Source organism: Callorhinchus milii, unplaced genomic scaffold (assembly GCF_018977255.1).
Source record: "Callorhinchus milii isolate IMCB2004 unplaced genomic scaffold, IMCB_Cmil_1.0 Scaffold6, whole genome shotgun sequence".
Taxonomy (NCBI): domain Eukaryota; kingdom Metazoa; phylum Chordata; class Chondrichthyes; order Chimaeriformes; family Callorhinchidae; genus Callorhinchus; species Callorhinchus milii.
This window is the reverse complement of record NW_024704747.1, coordinates 30,040,627-30,061,446: the sequence shown is the minus strand read 5'-3', so window position 1 is coordinate 30,061,446 and position 20,820 is coordinate 30,040,627. Positions and strand designations below refer to the sequence as shown.

At 43.7% G+C, this 20,820-nt stretch overlaps 1 protein-coding gene across 2 annotated transcripts in view; it reads left to right on the top strand.

The window, feature by feature from the left end:
- The window catches only part of fign (fidgetin), a 44,455-nt gene extending 23,799 nt beyond the window's left edge, over window positions 1-20,656 (top strand). For both annotated transcript variants that reach the window (XM_007889841.2, XM_042336108.1), the window contains exon 3: window positions 18,295-20,656. In XM_007889841.2, the coding sequence (XP_007888032.2) occupies window positions 18,295-20,564 (2,270 nt within the window). In that variant the 3' untranslated portion in view covers window positions 20,565-20,656. The remainder of the gene's footprint in view (window positions 1-18,294) is intronic.
- The last annotated feature ends 164 nt before the right edge of the window (window positions 20,657-20,820 follow it).

Sequence of the window (20,820 nt, the reverse complement as noted above, 5' to 3'; positions counted from 1 at the left end):
TCCTTTTCGACCGTACCTACAGTCACCTCCCCCCTCCCTCCGCCCCCTCTAACCGGCTTGGTGTCATTCTGCGCCACAGTTGAGCGCTCTGGGATGCTATCCTGCGCGAGGGGCGCTGTGTAAATGCAAGTTTTTGTTTAAAAAAAGGAATTTTATTTAAATTTTATTTTAGAATGAAGTTAATCTTTTTCATCTGTGGCGTTGATCAAACCCCTACATGTGGGTGATGTTTATGTGACATCAATTTGCAAGTCTCTTTCAAACATTTATTTTATATATAAAATGTTATTATTACCTGGTAACGGTTATGTTCTTGATTATTCCAGTTTGGTGATTGACTGCTTTTTTTTCCTACTGCTACATAAAGTTTCATTATGTGTTCTCACACACTTGCCATTTGCCATTACCTTTAAGAACTGTATTGCAGCGTTTATCAGTTCAAACCATCTGCATTTGACGTGCAAATTGCAGAAAGTTACGAAAGGTGAAATCTTATCTTTGCGTGCAATCTCTGGAGATCTGGAACATTGACCAGATGACTTACGCGCCTGCCTGCTATTTCCACATCATTTCTATTTACAGCAGTCGGTTCTTGTGCATTGCAGCCCCGCATTAAAAGAGAGTTGGGATCGCTTGTAGATGTTTGAGGAAATTCCTTTTTGGCGCTGCGTTAGTTTAGGGAATTCCACACAGATCCTATCGACTGAGAACCGTTATTTGGGACACCACAGCACACAGCCACACACACACCCACACACCCATAAACCATCCACACATACCCACAAACACACCACACACACACACACCGATTAACCATCCACACACTCACACACACCACCCACACACCCATAAACCATCCACATACACACACCACCCACACACCTATAAACCATCCACACAGCCACACACTCACACACACCACCCATATACCATCCACACACACACACCACACACATACACACACACCACCCACACACCCATAAACCATACACACAGCCACACTCACAAACACACCACCCACACACCCATAAACTATCGACACACACACACACACACCACCCACATACCCATAAACCATCCACACTCACACACACACCCATAAACCATCCACGCAGCCACACACACACCACCCACACACACACGCACAAAAAAAAAGCTTTTCAGCTGCGATTGAAACAAGCGTGTTATAATCAATCACCACCAGAGCATTATTATTGAAAAATATGACGTTCCTTTTTTTGCCGGCTTGCTTTGGCTATAGGTCAAAACTATAAAAAAATCAAATCTAAACACTGGCTTCTGTGTTTCTTTTATGGGCGCCTGTGAAATTGTGTGATCTATGTCTAATATTAATAAATCAGAATACCACCATACTTTTACCATTTAATTTTTATGAAACTGTGTAGTTTTTTTACCAGATATTTGAACTCATATCAAATATTTGCTAATAATAATCCTTGCACTTGAAATAGCGTCTTATCAGATCTTCGAGACGTCTCAAAGAGGTTTCACTGTATATTTTGTTGGTGAAACGCGGCAGCCAATTGCACACAGCAGTGTCCCACAAACAGTCGTGGATTGAGTAACCAAATTATTATTATGTATTTTTTGAAATGATTATTACCCTCCGGAAAACTGATCCGCCAATCGACTAACAACCAGGTTCCTACTTAGTGCTGGTAAACAGAGGCGTATGGAGTAAGGAAACTTGCCCAATGTTTCGCCCTGACCCGGGAATCAAACCCAGATCTCTTGCTTGCGAGGAGAGTGCTGTAACCACTGAGCTACAGGACTGATTGCTTAAAGAAGTAGTTTCTAAAAACACAGATTTCAAATGCATCCTCTGAAATGTTTGATATTAGGTGAGCACAAAACAGGTGAAATTGTGCATTCTATAATAATAAGAATTCATATCAAATGTTTGCTATTAACAATCCTTGCATTTGAAATCGCGTCTCAACATGTCTCAAAGCGCTTCGCAGAATATACTGTAAAGTGGATTGGCTGTGAATTTCGTGGGCGACACAAGTTCTGTGAATTCTATAGCTTTAGTTAGTCACTGAAAGTTTAATTTGATGATTTAATATTTGCAGAGATAGTGTCAGACCAGTTGGCTGCTATCAGCCAAGTACATATTCTAGCAGATGTATGGTATTAGTGCTGAAGGATTGGGTGGGAGGTGTTCACGTTACCGAGCTGAGTGTTACACAGTGAATGGTCTGCTGATAAATGTGAATATGTGTAATTTGTACCAGCTTCCATTTATCAGTTGTTAACTGACTGAAATGTGAAACAGATTAAGAACCTCATTCAAATATCAGATGTCATTGATAAAATCACTTTGTACTATGGGGACTTTGGCTGGTAATATTGCACGTTTTTATATGCCTGGTTGCTCTCTGCTTAATATTTACATTGGAATATTTTATAAATATGATCATGTTCATTCTAAAATAAATAACAAACAATCCTCGCATTTGATCCAGCTCCTTATCCCATCTTTGAGACGTCTCGAAGCGCTTCACAGAATATACTGTCAAGTGCTCCTACCCCACATGAAGGGAACTATATAAACCCAAGTTGCTGCTGTTGTAAAGTGGATTGACTGTATATTTTGTGGGTGAAAAATCATAATGTAATAGCAAGGCGACATCAAACCAGCCCCTGTCATGTTGTATCATGTGACTTTACGACACAGTATGACATTGACTGTAACCCTGTTTCCGCTTCATCTGAGGATCTGCATTAAGTCATGGATGTGGTCTGAGTCCTAACTATGTTCAATAAGCGCAGAGTCCTTCCTCTCCTTGATCGAATTGCAAGCTTTCGGTCTCTCCTTTTGTATCAAACTCAATGCAGAATGGAGCGTGCATTGTTTAACGTGGAGGGGAGGGAGAGGGGAGAAGGAGGGAGTGCAGGTTCCTGCAGGCTTTGTATTTGGAACCATACGTGGGAAGTACGTTCATCCATTAAAAGCTTTTATCCTTCATCCATTAAACATCGTCTCTTTGGAACAACTACAAATACAGTTTTGACATATATAAATGTAACATAAAAATAAATGCCACCTAACTTTACGCTTTTCTTAAACGTAATTGTAGAGAACTACGGATGGTGAAGTGTTCAACGATTCTGTCGCATTGTATTTATGATGTTCATCATCAGGCATTTTAACACCAAGTCCTTGTTTTTTCAAATGTTTAAAGGGCGGGGGGGTGGGGGAACCTTGGTATTCAGGAATGAAAGGATTCCTGCTTGCTTGACTGCAAAACCCTGAGATTGCACAAAGTGCTTGCACAATGCTTTAGTAACATTTCAGGGTAAAGCTGCAATAGAACAAGGCTCCCTCCAGTCTGGGATTTAAATAAAACCAGCGTTTTACCAGTAAAGTCCTGTAACTCTTAGCAAAAGGTACTTAGCTTCCACAGAGCATGTTTTGTGCAGTGGTGTAGAGCACATTTTACAAGGCATTAACTTGTGCACAGATCCTGCTGCAATCATGGTGAGTGACACTGTGATCTTTTGCAGTTTGAAATCTGTAATCACCAACATAGCCGAGAATGTCTTTAGCGAGGGAATTCTTTTATCCTCCTTATATTTTTTTTTAAAAAAAAAGCTTCGGGTGACCATGACTGCATAAACGCTTGCTCGGCATGCAGGCGGCTTTTTAAAGTGACAAAATGTGTGGGAAATTGATGGGCATTAAATAAAAACTGTAAGTGAATCAAAAACTACTGACGTTCACAGATTTACTGGTTCACAGAGACACCAGCAACGGAATGCAGTAGGTGTATGGCAAGCTGGAACACACTGAGGAGGGTTTGAATAGGAAATACTATTGGGCCTGGCATTTCTATTCAGCTACGTGCACTGTGACACAAGTACAGTATGTTTATATAATTAGCAGATTATGCCTTGTCACACTGTAATTCTGAATGATTGACAACAGGACGGTAACCAACCACAATAGCCCACCATTCTATCTCACACACAAGCACTTTCCCTTTGTTACTGACGTAGTCAGCTTCTTCACACAGTTTTTTTTTGATTGACAAATCTTTTCTGTAGTAAAATGAGGCAGATCAGCGAGTGCAATCTAATCACAATGCAAGGGGTGAATTACCGCAAATTTGAGCCCTTTTCAAAAGCTGCTCAACACTGAGCAGATTCCTCGTGGTGGCGGATACTGTTTGGCTATTTTGTCACTTTACGTGACGAAAACAACTGTTTTGACGTAAAATAAAAAATAAATCCTGATGTGCTAAAATCATTCTGACTTATAGTTTTAGTTCACATTCCGGGGTGTGACCATATCAACATGTCCACTTGCTCTGCTCAGCAGGCTCCAGCCAACTCCACATCCCCAGCCCGGCTAAACCCACCATCGCTAGTCGGGTCTCCAGCCTCTGCCCCTCTGAAAGGATGTTCCCCGAAATATGTCTATATATCGTCATCAGCGGCCGTGCCTTCAGCCACGGCCAGCCCCAAAGCTTTGGAACTCTCTCCCCCAATCCCTCCACCTTGCCCCCTCCTTCCCCTCGACTGAAGACCTTCCTCTTCGACTGCACAGTCACCTCCTCTCTTCCTCTCCCCGGCTCAGCGACAAGCTCCGCCACTGTTGAGCACTCTGAGACGCTGCCCGCGTGAAGGCCGCTATATAAAAGCAAGTCATTGTTGTCCCTGTAATATGTTCAGCTATTTTACATTTTCCCACCATCTTTCCCACTTTTCTGCTGGGGATTGGGGATGAGGGAACATTTCTTTGCTGTGGCTGGAGCTCACAAACCTAGTGGATGTTTTATATAAGAAAAAACTAAGGCAAATGTCGATTGGCATTGAAAGTGCAAGTTTCTGCTCATTTGAGGACTCTCACACAGTAGTTAGGTCAGGGGAATGCATCCAATTGTAAAACTGTTACTGGTAGAGTGCATGTCGTTTCAATGTGATTAAAAGCTCCGTAAAATCCCTAAAAGATATTCTTCATTACATCCCTGGCTCCAGCTGCACATTTTGTGTGCCTTAGAGACGGACTGGGCGCTGGGCGGAATCTGGCTTCTCTCTTGAGATTGCAGAATACAGGTTAGTCTTCAATATCAATTCTAGGAACGTAAGTACAGGAGGAGACCATTCAGCCCCTCGAGCCTATTCTGCCATTCTATTAGATCATGGCAGATCTGTACCTCAACTCCAATTACCCGCCTCTGCACTGTATCTCGCGATATCCTGACCTTAACAAACATCTAGAGTCCTGTAGCTCAATGGTTAGAGCACTCGCTTTGTAAGTGAGAAACCTGAGTTCAATTCCAGGCAGGTCAGGGCGAAACCTTGGGCAAGTTTCCTTACTTCCTCACGCCTAATAATAATCCCTCCAAAACCCAAAACAATAATAAATTGGTCATTTTCAATCTACGACTGTCTGTGGGACATTGCTGTGCGCAATTGGCTGCCGCGTTCGCCCACAAATATACAGTCAATTCACTTTACAGTGTGTTCTGTGAAACGCTTTGGGACGTCCTCCCGACGTGAAAAGCGCTATATCAAATGCAAGGATTATTATTTATTATTATTATTATCTATCCACCTCAGTCTTGAATTTTCTTCCCAAATACTTTATATTCTTGAATTCCCACTATCCCCTCTCCCGCCTGTGTACACACACACGCACACTCTGTCTCAGTCTCTCTCTCACACACACATGCAATAACATAGCGCAACAGGATGAATGTAGGCTGAAAGCACCAGTGAAGTAAATGGTTTGAAATCATTGGCATCTCCCATTACCTAAAACTGCGCGGTGGGCAATTTCAGGCTATGCCTCGCACAGCCAGCCACAGCCAGCCAGCTCTCTCTGATTCATGATTCACTTCTAAATCAAACTGCATCCAGGGGAGATGAGTTTTATTGAATCCTTAGTTACGGCTCCGGTAGAATTTACACAGGACTATTTACTCTGAAGCTAAATCCAGTCTGTAGCAAATGCCCTCTGGGAGTACACCATTTAATAAAACAGAACAGTGCTTTAAGAATAACCTATGTGCCAGCCATGACAGGTAGATTTCAGATTGAGGCTGGTGATGTTCTCATTATACCTGTCCAAACACACGGACCATTTTCATTTAGAAAATTGCCTTCTGTTAGTTAACATAGGGATACATGTTTCGAGCTACACCCTAATACTCACCTGTCCAAACAGATATTTTAAAAACATTTGAAACAAATATTTCAAACAGATATTCTAAATGACTCTTTGTGGGGCAATTGACTGCTGCATTTTGCGCACGAAATACACAGTCACTCCACTTTACAGAGTATCCTGTGAAGCGCTTTGAGAGGACTCAAAGGCATGATAAGGCGCTATACCAAATGCAAGGATTATTATTATTGTTATTATATTAATCCAAACATTCTTTGAGGATTCAATAAAACTCATTTCCCCTGGTTGCAGTTTGGCAAAGTCATATAACTGTTATAGAAGTTTTCATTTTATCTTTCATCGTATGTCCTAAGTTACGTTTATGAGTGTTGGAGTGTGGAAGAGACAGAATGCTACAATTCTGTTCATTTCATGTCAGGAATGCCATATCGTTTATTACTCTATTTTATTTATTCACCTGCTGTTCTGAACACAGCAGTGAACAATGTGCAGAGAAGGGAATTTTTGACAAACCTGGACATAGTTTGTATTCAGCAATTGATGGAGTAATATATATTCACGTTGACTCCTTGTTGCAATAGCAAAATAATAGTAGTGTGACATTCAAGGTAAGCTGGCAAACAGATCCGACAGGAGTCTGAATACTGGATACTCGCTGGGCATAATGTGTACACTCTTGGTAAAAGGACTTGTAATGTATATGCACATATTATTCATTATTTTAACAAGAATTGGTTAAACTGAGCATTTTCTTTAATAATAATGATAATAATTTGGTCACTGAATCCACAACTATTTGTGGGACGCTGCTGTGCGCAATTGGCTGCCGCATTTCGCCCACAAATATACAGTCACTACATTTTACAGTATATTCTGTGAAGCGCTTTGAGACATCTTGAAGACGTGACAAGGCGCTGTATCACATACGAGGATTATTATTATATATAGAAATCTCAATACGTTTCTTTTATTTGAGGGTTTTTATCTCTTCATTCTTGCATCTTTAGTTAGCGTGAACTGATTTTATTCTGTTTTGATAATGATTTAATCCTGAAAATGTAAAAAAAATTCTGCTGCCAAATTTGATAAAATCTTGTGAAATGTAATTTAAAAAGGTCAGTGCCCCTAGTACAGTCTGAACTTTATTTCTACTTCCTCATTTATTATATTCATTGGTTCAGCTGTCTTATGTTAGCTGTGTAACAGACCAGTTCCGACATGACACATTCATATCCAACCTAGTCCTTTTGTTGCGGGAAAGTTTATATAAGACTGTGTCTTACAATAATAATAATAATCCTTGCATTTGATAGGGTGCCTTATCACGTTATTGAGATGTCCCAAAGCACTTCATAGAATACACTGTAAATTGGATTGACTGTATTTTGTGAGCAAAATACTTGAAAAATCATTGAAATAATGAATGCTTGTGTTTTTCACATGTTGTTCCCCCCCCATCTCCATCCCCTCCAAATAAAATACCAGTCAGGGTGAAAGGAAGATTAAGGTAAAACATGTGAATGTTTAACTTTTCACTGGAAACCTCAAAGGACCGAGGTTTTCACCAAATTCCCAAACAACAGTTGGTGTTTCATTCCCATTTCTATAAAGCGCATGTGTGTATTCCTAAAGCCTAATTAATCAGTGTTTGTTGATATAAGGTTCTTGCGTTCAACAGGCAGCACTTTGTCTCAGTCTCAGTCATAGTCACAGAAACATGAAGCCTTCATGGTAGCAATTGGGTGTTGTGTTGTCCACTTACACACCACCAAAAGCTTTAAAGGAATAAAATGGAGGATTCTGTTGCCTTCTCCACAGGCTGTGATCTGGCAAGTAAATGGTTTTATACAGGGCCGGTATGCGGTGTTTCCCCTCTATATAAAGGTTGTATGTGTTCAACATTGTTTGTTATTGGTGACAGTAAAACATTTGTAGATAAGCCAGAGTTAAGCCTTTGTGTAAAGCAATGATCATAAATTGTAACAGGCTGAGATGGGACGTGGGGCAGGCTGATTATTGTTAAACTTTAAACGCAGTTAGGGAGAGCAAAATATTATAACAGTAATAATAATAATAATCCTTCCATTTGGTATAAGGCCTTATCACGTTGTTGAGACGTCTCAAAGTGCTTCACAGGATATACTGTAAAGTAAATTGACTGCGTATTTTGTGGGCGAGACGTGTTATATCTTTATATATTTTGATAATATGGCACCTACTTATAATATCGTTTGGAGAGAATTCTTTTAGTTCTGAGATATTGAACTCTTCAACTGACGGCTGGTGCTCAGATCCAGCAGATTTCTCTCCAGCTGATACTTTAAACTTGTGTTCATTGATTGATGACATTTTTACATCTCAATGGTATTTGAGGAGGATGGAGAGTCCTGAAGCATATTTTGCTGTTAGAGGATTGGAGATTGGCAGCTGTCTCCTCACTAAGTTTTCCAGGAACTCGGACACCCACAGCATTAGTAGGTCATTGAAAATATATATCTTTTTGTTTAAAAAAATATAGCTCCAGCTTTAGATGGTATTCACTGGGGACCTGATTATAATTGTACCTTGTACAATTATTTCTCCCGTATTCGGTTTCCTTTCTTCATTGACTCATCTCAAAGTCAGACCAGTTTGAAATAGCAATAAGGTAAGAACACAAAACACCCATTAACCCAGCTCAGGTCATCCTACTAACACGTTCACCTCAATCCCACTGCCTCCCCCAATCCCAAAATCTCAACCCCATGTCTCCTCAGACCTGACATCAATTCCCACATATCTCTCCACTTGCTGTGTAACCCACAATCTGTCTCTTTATAATAAATAATAATTCTTGCACGTGATATAGCGCCTTATCACGTCTTCGAGGCGTCTCAGTGCGCTTCACAGAATATACTGTAAAGTGAATTGACTGTATTTTGAGGACGAACATTTGTCTGGAACAGCACCAAACTAGTCTGTATTAGAAAGAATTCTATTTCATTTTAAGACTAAGGTAAATGTTGAGTTTCCCGAAACGGAAACACTGCCCCAGTGCAATGCATAACGTTAACCACAGACCGTGACCTGGGGACTACTCTTGGATTCGGTATTGGCTCGGCTAGGAAATGGGAACGAAAGGTTCGAGCTCCTCATTTGCTATCTCGTGATTGCTGCTGGAAAGTGCTCACATGAAAAAAATAATAAAAGTTTAGTCACTCAATCCACAACCATTTGGGGGACGCTGCTGTGTGCAATTGGCTGCCGCGTTTCTCCCACAAAATTTACAGTCTCTACACTTTACAGTACATTTTGTGAAGCGCTTTGAAACGTCTAAAAGATGTGATAATGCGCCGTAATCAAAATGCAAGGATTATTATTCTATTTATTAGGATGATGCCATTGCATGTGAATAGCCTGTTGATGCTGCCCGGACTTGTGTTTGGATGAGGCAGTGAAGAGCTATTGGCGTCTCTAGAACTGTCTCACACAGAGTCACTGATCAGGGAGGGATTATAGCAACAAATGTTTGCACTTAAACTTAACTCTTGGTTTTTAGCTCTCGGATTAAAATCACCTTCCAGTTCTCTTTTTCTGATTGCTCCCAAAGTTTGTTGTTAGGAACATAGAAACATAGGAACAGGAGTAGACCATTCAGCCCCTCGAGCCTGTCCCGCCATTCTGTAAGATCATGGCTGTTTGGTACCTCAACTCCAATTACCCGCCTCTGCCCCGTATCCTTTGTCACCCTGACCTAATAAAACTCTACCCTCCTCAGTCTTGAAATTTTGCACAGATCCAGTCATAATCCAAAAGAATAGTTTGTTTTTCCATGAACATCGTCTATTCCCTTCATTGTTTGAGTAACTAAATTCCACGCTGCGGTGAAACTTGTCGTGTCAATGAATTGCACCGGAATCTGTCTTTCATCTGTGTTGCATGTCTCAAGGCAGCATGGGATGCCAGTGTGGTAACATTAAGGTCATCACACTGCTGTCGTGCTATATACCTGCGATGGTGGATTTATTAGCAGAACCTGGAGTGAGCGATATCTGCCACAGCCTCTCTGGGACTCTGTGTGCAAAAACGATTAGGATTCTCTGCCATCAATACGCCGACCATGTGCTGTTGTTCTGTGATATTGGGGCTGCTTTGAGCAATGGCTCCAATCTGATTACTTTATTTCTTTAGGTTTGTGAATCTCCAGCTCTGCAACCACACTCTGGGGTATATGCTGAGCCCGGCTGTGTTGGTGTGTGTGCTGTGTGCGTGTGTGTGCGTGTGTCTATGTGTGCGTGTGTGTAAGCAGTCACATGTTTTAGGAATCCAGAACACAGGAGTCTAATCTTAAAATTAGAGTCAGGCTGTTTAGGAGTGAAATCAGGAGGCAGTTTTCTACCCAAAGGCCGGTGGGAATCTGGAACTCTCCCTCTCTCCCCCGAAAGGCTGTGCATTACCGCTGAATCCATTCACATTTTCAAGACTGAGGTGGGTAGATGTCTGTTAGGGTCAGGGGGTCAAGGGATAGGGGGCAAGGACAGGTAATTGGAGTTGAGGTACAGAGAGGCCATCTTATAGAATGGTGGAACAGGCTTCAGGGGCTGAATGGCCTCTTCCTGTTCCTATGTATCTATGGGTACCACAGCTTCACCAAATCACACACACACACACACACACACGCGCTGAAACGGTTGTGAATACAGAACCTTGATCTCCATTTGGAGGGTTTAACATCCTGACACAAAATATCATTAACTAAATTGAATATAAATCTTGCTTTTTGGCCAAGGGTGGTTTTTTTTGTCATCAAACAAAGCAAACGCGGTGGGGGAGTTGATATAGAAATTGTTTATATAAAAAAAAGTAGATTTCTGTGACTCCCTTGTCAGTGCTGACGATTACATTTTTTCTGCACACTTCTCTGCGTATATTAATGCCGTTACACGAGGAGCAAGTAACCTGTCTCTAAATAAATGAAGTGGATGATGAATGTTAAATAAAATGCGATGATGTATGCTTCAGGTATTAATGGCGCTCGATTGACTGGTAACTTCAGTTTAATTGGTTCATCAGAGACGTGGTGACTCGTCTCCCAACTCCCAGGAGAAGCCTATTTGCAGGTCCCACACTCTGAAACACAACCTTCCTAACTCCTGACGAAGAATGGTTGGTATGTGTCTGATATTTACACCAGTTGGCACAGACCAGTTGTGTCGTTTGTTTTTTACGTGTGTATCACCTATAACCGTCAGGTAAACAGCCAACGATTATCCTTGTTCCGCGCTTTGCAATTCCTTCAAAAAAAATAATAATAATTTGGTCTCTCAATCCACGGCTGTTTGTGGGACAGACGCTGCTGTGCGTAATTGGCCGCCGTGTTTCGCCCACAAAATATACAGTCGATTCACTTTACAGTGTATCCTGTGAAGCGCTTTGAGACATCTCGAAGACGTGATAAGGCGCTGTATCAAATGCAAAAATTATTATTATATCTCTAAGACAGCAGTCAATTGAAGCTTATTTATATAATAATATTGTTACTTGCATTTGATATGCGCCTTATCACATTGTTGAGACGTTTCTCAAAGAGCTTCACAGTATATACTGTATAATTGATTGCTTGACTGTATTTTGTGGGTGAATATCTTGTCACGGACAGAACGTATTCTCCTGTACATGGGTAGCGTTTACTGATCTGCGGTTTTCAATTCCCATCTTTTAACTGTTGCGTTATAATATTTTTAATTTCCCTCCCCATTATCTGTACCGTTATGAACTGTGGTTGTTCCCGTATTAAATGCCTGGATACAACATTCAACATCTCTAACCCAGACAATGAAACCACAGTTTAATGAAAGCACTGTTTTGCAATCTGTTGGTTACATGGCAGCTTAACATTCATAATCATGGTGAAAATTGGCTGTTAAGAATGCGTTACAGATTTTCGTTTTTTAAAAGAAAAACACACGGTGGTTTATTGAACACAGTTACTTAATAAGCATCTTAGTGTTCTCAATCGATGGGAACAGTAATGAGCCTGATGAGAATGAATTTCAATTACATTGCTCCCCTAGCATAAAATTCTTTTTCGATGCGGTGGAATCTGCTACAAGGCGTCACACAAACACCATTCAGCTGTTCCATAATGAATAGAGAATTGTGCAAACGGTAGTCCAATTTACGTGGTGGGAAATTGGATGGACATACTGGAGAACAGTCATGTTTGCTTAAAAACAGCAAAGAATACAGAGATTAATAGTGCTAAATAAGGTCAGCTTTGTGTTGTTTGCTCGCTTAAACCAGGGAGGTGGAAATATCGCTTAGAGTTAGAGAGAGGCAGGAAAAAACACTGTTAACCATATAAAACCACCCTAGGAATTGCTTATTCAAATGCAGCCACTGCCTACTTTATTTAGCCTTTCCCTTTGAAGGAGGGGAGGGGAAAAGGAGAAACTAACTTTCTGAGAGTAATTTTGACACGCTTTGCTGGAGATTGACATTTACAAAGCGAAAAAAATGCGCTGTAAAATGTTGTAGGTTTTTTATCATTGTGGCAATAAGCTCGACCACCAAGCACTGTTAAATTATACAAAAGTGCATTCTTTGGGAGCCTTTTGAGGTGCTAATCAGTGGAATGTGAGCGAGCGCAAGCCAGCCAGCCAGCCAGGCCCTGAAACCAGGCAAACTATTGCATTATTTGGGGGTGGGGGGGGGGGGAATGTTGTTTTAATCAAACTCTTGTCAAGTCACAAACGCTGGTACAGATTAGATTATGGATCGAAGGAGTTTCCCTTCCAGAAAGACAAACCAAATGTGTGTGTGTGTGTATTTTCTCCGTGTGTATATCGTGCGAATGTTTGATATCCCTGACAATACAGGCTGACCAAAAAGTCGTGATACCATTACAATGTCTAATAAGTCTTAAATAAATTATATATATATAATAATAGGGTAGATATCACAAATTTTTGGTCACCCTGTATATACTGCTGAATTTATTGGCTTTATAAGGGAAAGGGGAAAATAGCTGACTTGCTTTTGAGCGGTGCACAGGGAGATGACAGTTTCTTGAATGCAGGATCGACTGTTTCGTAGGAACCCCCCCCACTTCCCCACCACCACCTATAACTAGTGATCCCCCCCCCCCCCCCCCCCTCTCTCTCTCTCTCTCGCTCTCTCTCTGATGACAAGCCTCAGCATTTCCTGCAGCAGAATGAACTTTGCTCCCGGTGTGCAGAAGGCACCATAACAGCAGTAGTTCGTTGCTGGATTCTGGATTTTTTTACAAAGAGCAGAGAGAGAGAGAGAGAGAGGCTGCTCAAATGCTGCCAGAAGCTAAATAAATCAATGCAAACAGTTGGCTGTCTTGGGATACTTTCGTAATATGCACCCAACAGGAATAGAGCCCAACACTAAATTAATAATCCACCCGTGCCTCCAGCCCAGGCCACTTGACTACCCTCTTTCCTTGTTTAAATGTTAATAGTAGCACTTATGTGGAGCGGGGAATTTAGCACATGGGTAATACTTGTGTCCATAACTTGAAATGTTTGCAGTGAAACTGGACTTGCAAACAGTTAAGCTTTGTCCATATCCACAGAGAGCCTGGGCAGAAACCCGTCAAGCCACAGTTCAAGCTATGACTGAGTGATTTCGAGGCAAGTCATTTTGTATGTGGTTCGTTTTAATTTAATTTTCAGTTTCCATTTCATTTAGCAAATTGATGTTTGTTGTTGCAGTTGGACCTACACATGAAAAACAAAGAGATGGAGAAAAAAAGCACTTTGTTCTTTTATATAATAATAATCCTTGCATTTGATATAGCGCCTTGGGACGCTGTGCGTAACTGGCTGCTGCGTTTCACCCACAAATATACAGTCAATTCACTTTACAGTGTATCCCGTGAAGCGCTTTGAGACGTCTCGAAGACATGAAAAGCGCAGATGCAGGGATTATGATTATCACATCTTCGAGACAGCAGTGTCCCACAAACAGTCGTGGTTTGAACGACCAAATTATTATTATTATTTTTTGAAGAGATGATTACCCCCAGAAAGTGATCCGCTAACCGACTAACAAGAGGTTCCTACTTACTGCTACGTACAAAGAAGCGTGTGGAGTAAAGAAACTTGCCAATCATTTCATCCTTCTGAAATTAGAATCGATTAACCCGACACTGTTAGTTACGTTCATTATTATTTGTTCAAACTTTGCCTTTGAGGCAGTTAATCCAATGCTTGAAGTCCATGTTATATCTCAGGCCTATAAATATAGCCAAGTTCCTACGACTGCACAGAGAAAATGGGCTTTTATTATTCTACTCAATATTCATAATTAAACTTAAAAAGAAGCTTATCAGTCCAATAGATAAAACACGAGACAAGCAATCTACTTGAAAACATATGCCACAGGCATCATACCGTAAATTTTGTTAGGCAACATGAGAATTAGTGAACTGTGGCTGCTTATAATGACTTCATTACCGACGCTAATTGCAGCGTAAAGCATCAGAAATATCGATGAGATTTAAACTGTTTGGCGAGTTTAACGTTTCGTTTCCCCTGCAAAATATACAGTCAGTTCGCTTTACAGTATATCCTGTGAAGCGCTTTGAGACGTCTCGAAGATGTGATGAGGCGCTGTATCAAATACGAGGATTATTACTGTTGTTATTAAAATAAAAAGCTCTAGCATTGACCGTTTATTACTTTGTGTCTGCGGTGGTTGACTGTGATCATCTTCTGACATTTCTCCACCAACAATGCAATCTTTTACCCTCACACACGCACACACGCATGCACACACACGTGCACTCACTCTCTCACACACACACACACACACAAGATCCTTTCATTGCCTTTTCAACCAGAAATGGTGGTCATGCCGGCCTCTCATTCCCCTCACATTTCTCCGGTGCTAAGCTGGAAACCTGACAGAAATGCCAACTATATTGTGATTTCCTTTGAATTAAACCTTGTAAATTAACACAATTAGCAGCACATCATCCTGTTAATTAGCTCCCAGTGTCTGGTGCAGTGGTTTGTTAGTGCTGGAGAGTGATGTCAGGTGGGAATCAGCATGCTGTTCTCTTCTCTCCCCAAGCAAACAGTATGTTGCATTTGTTTTAATAGAGCCAGTCTCTGGCAGCGGGATCTGATGCCTCATGCGAGCGGCTAAAGAGGGGGAGGAGACGGGGAGGGGGTGGGAGCTGGAAAGACAGTAATAATTCAGAGTAGAGCAATGGCACAGATGTTTTGTTGCAGCAAGCGCTCCCCCTTATCACAGCATCAGTGCCAGAGGGCACACTGGGACTTGTTTGTGAGAAATCACTTTTGGTAATATGATCAAGATTAAGAGAGCCTGTTGATACAGCTGTCCCCAAATCAGTAATGTTTGTCATACTCAGGTAAGACTTTTACACACACAGTTAGATGAAGCTTTCTTGGGGGGTGGTGAGTGGAGGCGTGGGTGTGTGGTGGGGGGGTGGAATTTGCTCTGTGTATTTTAGGATTTGAGGGAATAAAATAGAACGATATTACACAATGTGGGTATCGATAGAAAGTAAACTTAATATCTTTGCTCAGCGATGTACGCAGCAGTGTTTCGTGTCTCTGGTGTTGTGTGTGTGTGTGCGAGAGAGAGAACCGGAGGATTAAACTGCCCCCGGTTGCCTTTTGTACCCTGAAGGCTGTTAAAAGAAAGAGGACTGGCAGACAAGTGACGTTGTTTTTTTTTCAGAGCTTCGACAACAGGACTGAGGAGCGAAAGGGCCAGTTGTAATTCATGCGGAGTTGTAGGCTTTGTGTGATGAGAGCGATGGAGCGCTGCCTGGGAGATTGCTTTACTGCTCTCTGGGAAGCAGATTTGAAACTGTCTCGGACTGCTCAGATGAGAGTTGGATTATAGAATGACCCGAAATGTCTGTGTCATATTGTTCTGCACGGGGGTGCATTACACTGTGCTAACTAGGTCTTCAGGATAAATTCAGAAAGATATCCTCCAAGTGATATGTCAGCTGTGTCTCCTATTTTAGATCAGGAGAGGAAAGTCAAACAATTGTTAGGGAGGTAGACAGCAAATGTAGTCATGTTGATTACTTTTCTATTTCAGGCTTTAGCGTGAGCTGTAGTAATTAATGTTGGTTTTAGTCTTTTTTTATATATATATAAATAATACCAAATTTACCCCTACCTGTCGTGTTTCGTTAACACGCACATTCTCGGGCATTCTCTGAAAAGGTTTTGAAAAATATTTAATATTCACGATAATTAGTGTAACAGGATCAACGGTGAAGAAAATCAGTGCAGGTTTTTTTTTTTCTCTTATTATTCCCACCCCACCCCCCCGCTTCAAAATGTCTTCCCTCCTACAGAAGCTAGAGGTAAAGTTTTATGGGCAGTCAAGTCCTCTGGTACCTCATCAAAGTAGTCTTCTTTTCTGTGTGAATTTCGACAAGGAATTCATGGAGGACATTCGCAGCTCAGCCCAATGGTGACGTCTACACACTCACACAGTCCAACGCGGTCAGGGTAGCAGCAACAGGAGCTCCGGCTGATTGCTCCCAGTGCTAGTCCAACAACACCAAGGCCAATCGTAGCATCTTCAACTGCTACCACAGCTAAGATCAATTAACTTAGCTTCAAATCAGGATTCAAACCTGTGTTCTCCCAGTTCAGGTCCAAAAAAGCCCTGACTGTCCAATCTCCTGGGCTGTATTTCCGACATGAAGGACGCTATCCAAGTGTAATTTGTTGTTGTTGTCTGTATGGCTTTAATGTTATACAGTACATTGCACTGACCGGGACTCCCATCAAGGGAACCTTATCAGATATTTTTCTAATTAATTCAGCATTGCCTATGATTGATGTCTTTATGGAGTCCTGTAGCTCAGTGGTTAGAGCGCTCGCCTCGCAAATGAGAGGACCTGGGTTTGATTCCCGGGCAGGGCGAAACATTGGGCAAGTTTCCTACATCTCTGTATACCAGCAGTAAGTAGGAATCTGGTTGTTAGTCGATTGATGGATCGCTTTATGGGAGTAATAATCCCTTGGAAAAAAAATAATAATAATTGGTCATTCAAACCACGACTGTTTGTGGGACGCTGCTGTGCGAAATTGGCTCCCGCGTTTCGCCCACAAATATACACAGTCCAACCACTTTATATAATATAATATATACAATATATTCTGTGAAGCGCTTTGAGACGGGATAAAGCGCAATATGAAATGCGAGGATTATTATTATTAATGTTGATTCATTAAAAAATATTGAGCAGTTGGGCAAAGATTTAAAAAAATGTGAAGCATATTTATGGTCTACTTTGCCCTTTGCCTCTCGTGTAGGTAAGCGGAAGCTGACAAAGCTCAGAAATATTGCCCCAAATCCCTTGTGAATGGGTGTAACTTTGGCCAACAGGGAAGTGGTATCAGTGGCACACATTCTAAGATCTCCTGCTGTTGACCTCCGCACTTTGCCCCTTGAGTACCTGCCAGGAGCCTGGGGCGAAGCAGAGAAGCTGGTGGGATGACCAAAGCCCCTGGTTTCAGTCTGTGGGGCGGAAAGTTAAATCCCTTCCTGACGGATTGTGCTGGGAAGCAACATTTTTCACACAAGTGGCTTGGCTTGTTTTCCGCTGCCTCCTAGCCGAGCAGAAATGTAATGATGGTGGAATTGAAGGGAACTTCACCTGCGAGAGGGGACCTTTTAGAATGAGGGAAAAGTTTTAATACATAAGGTGACATGAGGTGACAACATTATCATTGATACTGAATCGTTCACTTTCACTGAGACGGAGGCTCTATTAGTCGCTGACGGCCAGCATTTTGAAACAAGCGGGTGTTTAGTGGAGCCCTGTAGCTCAGTGGTTAGAGCACTTGCCTCACAAGCCAGAGGTACCTGGGTGTTTGATTTCTGGGCAGGGTGAAAAAATATACAGAATATACAGTCAATTCACTTTGCAGTGTATCCTGTGAAGCGCTTTGAGACGTCTCGAAGACGTGATGAGGCCCTGTATCAAATGCAAGGATTATTATTATTATTATAACTGGGTATCAGCATTGGGGTACCATTGGTCTGACACATCTTTGACCCCTGAGTCAAAGGCAAGGATTATTATTATTATTATTATGATTTAACAGAGGATCGAACATCTTCTCTTGCAGGCTTGAAGATGCAGTGGACGCCAGAACACGCACAGCCTCTCAGCCAGTGGCCCGAACAGCACTTTGACATCTCGTCCACCACTCGCTCCCCGGCCCACAAAGTCGACGTGTTCCGAGGTCACCTGCAGCGAACCTACCAGTACGCCTGGGCCAATGACGACATCTCCGCCCTCACCGCCTCCAACCTGCTCAAGAAATACGCGGAGAAGTACTCGGGGATTCTCGAGGCCCCCGGCGAGCGAGGCTTGTTGAACAGCTACTCCGAGCTGGTGCCCGGTCTGGTGAACGGACGCAAAAATGAGAGCGAGCTGTGGCAGTCGGCTGTCACCTCCGACAGCGTGTACTCCATGAGCTGTGTGCCCGACGTGATTACGGTCAGCAAGTCGGGGCTGACCGCGGTCCTCCCAACACCTGCGGATGCTTCCGGTGGCACGATGGGCAGCCCCCCCGGGGTGGAGTCGGGCTACTCCAGCTCCACCTGTAACAGTCACGCTGTCCCAGGCCTTCACTCCGGCCTCCAGCCCGTGGGAACGTCTCAGGATTACGTCACCGGTTACAACGGCTCTTACCTCCACTCGAGTTACAGCAGCCAGTCGGCCTCGGGCCATCCCTCACCTCACCCCTCACCTTTACACAGCTCCGGCCTGCTCCAGCCCCCGCCCCCCCCGCCTCCCCCCAGCCTAGTCCCAGGCTACAACGGAGGCTCCCCCAACCTCTCAGCGGTGTACAACTACCCCCCCGCTAGCTACCCACCGCAGACCCCTGGATACAGTCCTGGGGGTGGTGCCCCCCCACCCTCCACTTATCTGCCCTCGGGTATCCCTGCTCCCACCCCCCTCCCCCCCACCACTGTCCCCGGTTACAGCTATCAGAGTCACGGGCTGTCACCTCTCGCCCCGTCCCCGCTCAGCAACAGCTCGGCCCATTCCCTGAAGAGGAAAGCTTTCTACATGGCGGGGCAGGGGGAGCTGGACTCCAGCTACGGCAGTTACAGCTACGTACAGCAGCGGACTGCACAGAGCCCCATGTACCGGATGCCAGACAATAGCGTCTCGAACGCGAGCCGGGGAAACGGCTTTGACAGGAGCGTGGAGTCGGTATCGTTAGCATTTAAACCCACCAAGCAGCTGATGGTCGTCGACCAGCAAAGGAAGTTCAGCAGCCAGTCAGGCCGGGCGCTGACCCCGCCCTCGTACAGCGCTAGCAAGAATTCTTTGGGCCCAGCCTCGAGATCGAGCGAACCTTTCGGGAAATTCCCTTCGCCGGTGATGAGCGACCACAGCGAGGAGCATAGACAGCTCCTGCCTCATCCCTTACAGGCCACGGGAATCCGTGCGGCTACCTCATCCAACAGGCTCCCAGACGAGCAGTTGAAGAACGCAGACCCACACCTCATCGAACTGGTCACCAATGAAATCATCAACCAGGGCCCTCCAGTCGACTGGAGCGACATCGCGGGACTGGAAATGGCCAAGGCCGCAATCAAAGAGGAGGTTTTATGGCCCATACTGAGGCCAGATGTGTTTACGGGACTCAGCGCGTTGCCCAAAAGCCTCCTGTTCTTTGGGCCTCGAGGGACAGGCAAGACTCTGTTGGGCAGGTGCATAGCCAGTCAGCTGGGGGCCACCTTCTGCAGGATCAGCGGCTCCGCACTTATCTCCAAGTGGCTGGGGGAAGGCGACAAGATCCTCCACGCCTCGTTCCTGGTGGCTCGCTGTCGCCAGCCGTCGGTCATCTTCATCAGCGAAGTGGATCTGCTCCTCTTCTCGGAGGTCAGCGAGGAGCCCAGCCCAGTCAGCCGCATCAAGACCGAGCTCCTCATGCAGCTGGACACATCAGTCACCTCGGCAGAGGACCAGCTGGTGATCATCTGCACCACCAGCAAACCAGAAGAGATGGACGAGGCCGGACGCAGATACTTCATGAAGAGACTCTTGATCCCGTTGCCTGATGGCAGTGCCCGGCACCAGATGGTAATACACTTGCTCTCACAGCACAACTACTGCCTCAGTGACAAGGAGATCGCACTGACCGTACAGCGTACAGAGGGCTTCTCTGGCTTGGATATGACTCACTTGTGTCAGGAAGCCGTGTTGGGCCCACTCCACGCCATGCAGTCCACAGACCTTTCCGCCATCATGCCTAACCAGTTGAGGCCGGTCACTTACCAAGACTTCGACAGCGCGTTGTGCAAGATTCAGCCCAGCGTCTCGCAGAAAGAGCTGGACGTGTACGTTGAATGGAACAAAATGTTTGGCTGCAGCCAATGACAAAGCCTATGAATACCACAGTGATCAATTATTGGTCACAAGAATGTGCTGCATAGGGACCACTATCCCAACCCCAATACCCCATCCCCCAATCTGCCCCAACCCCCCCACCCCCAACCTTTTTCGGTAGTTATTTACAGTTGAAAAAGGTACCGAGTGAGGGAGACAGACAACAGTGACCTTAGCGTATGTGTGACTGAGTCAGGGTAAAACTTGGAAGGAAGAGCATAAAACAAGCCGTGGGGAGCTGCTGGTG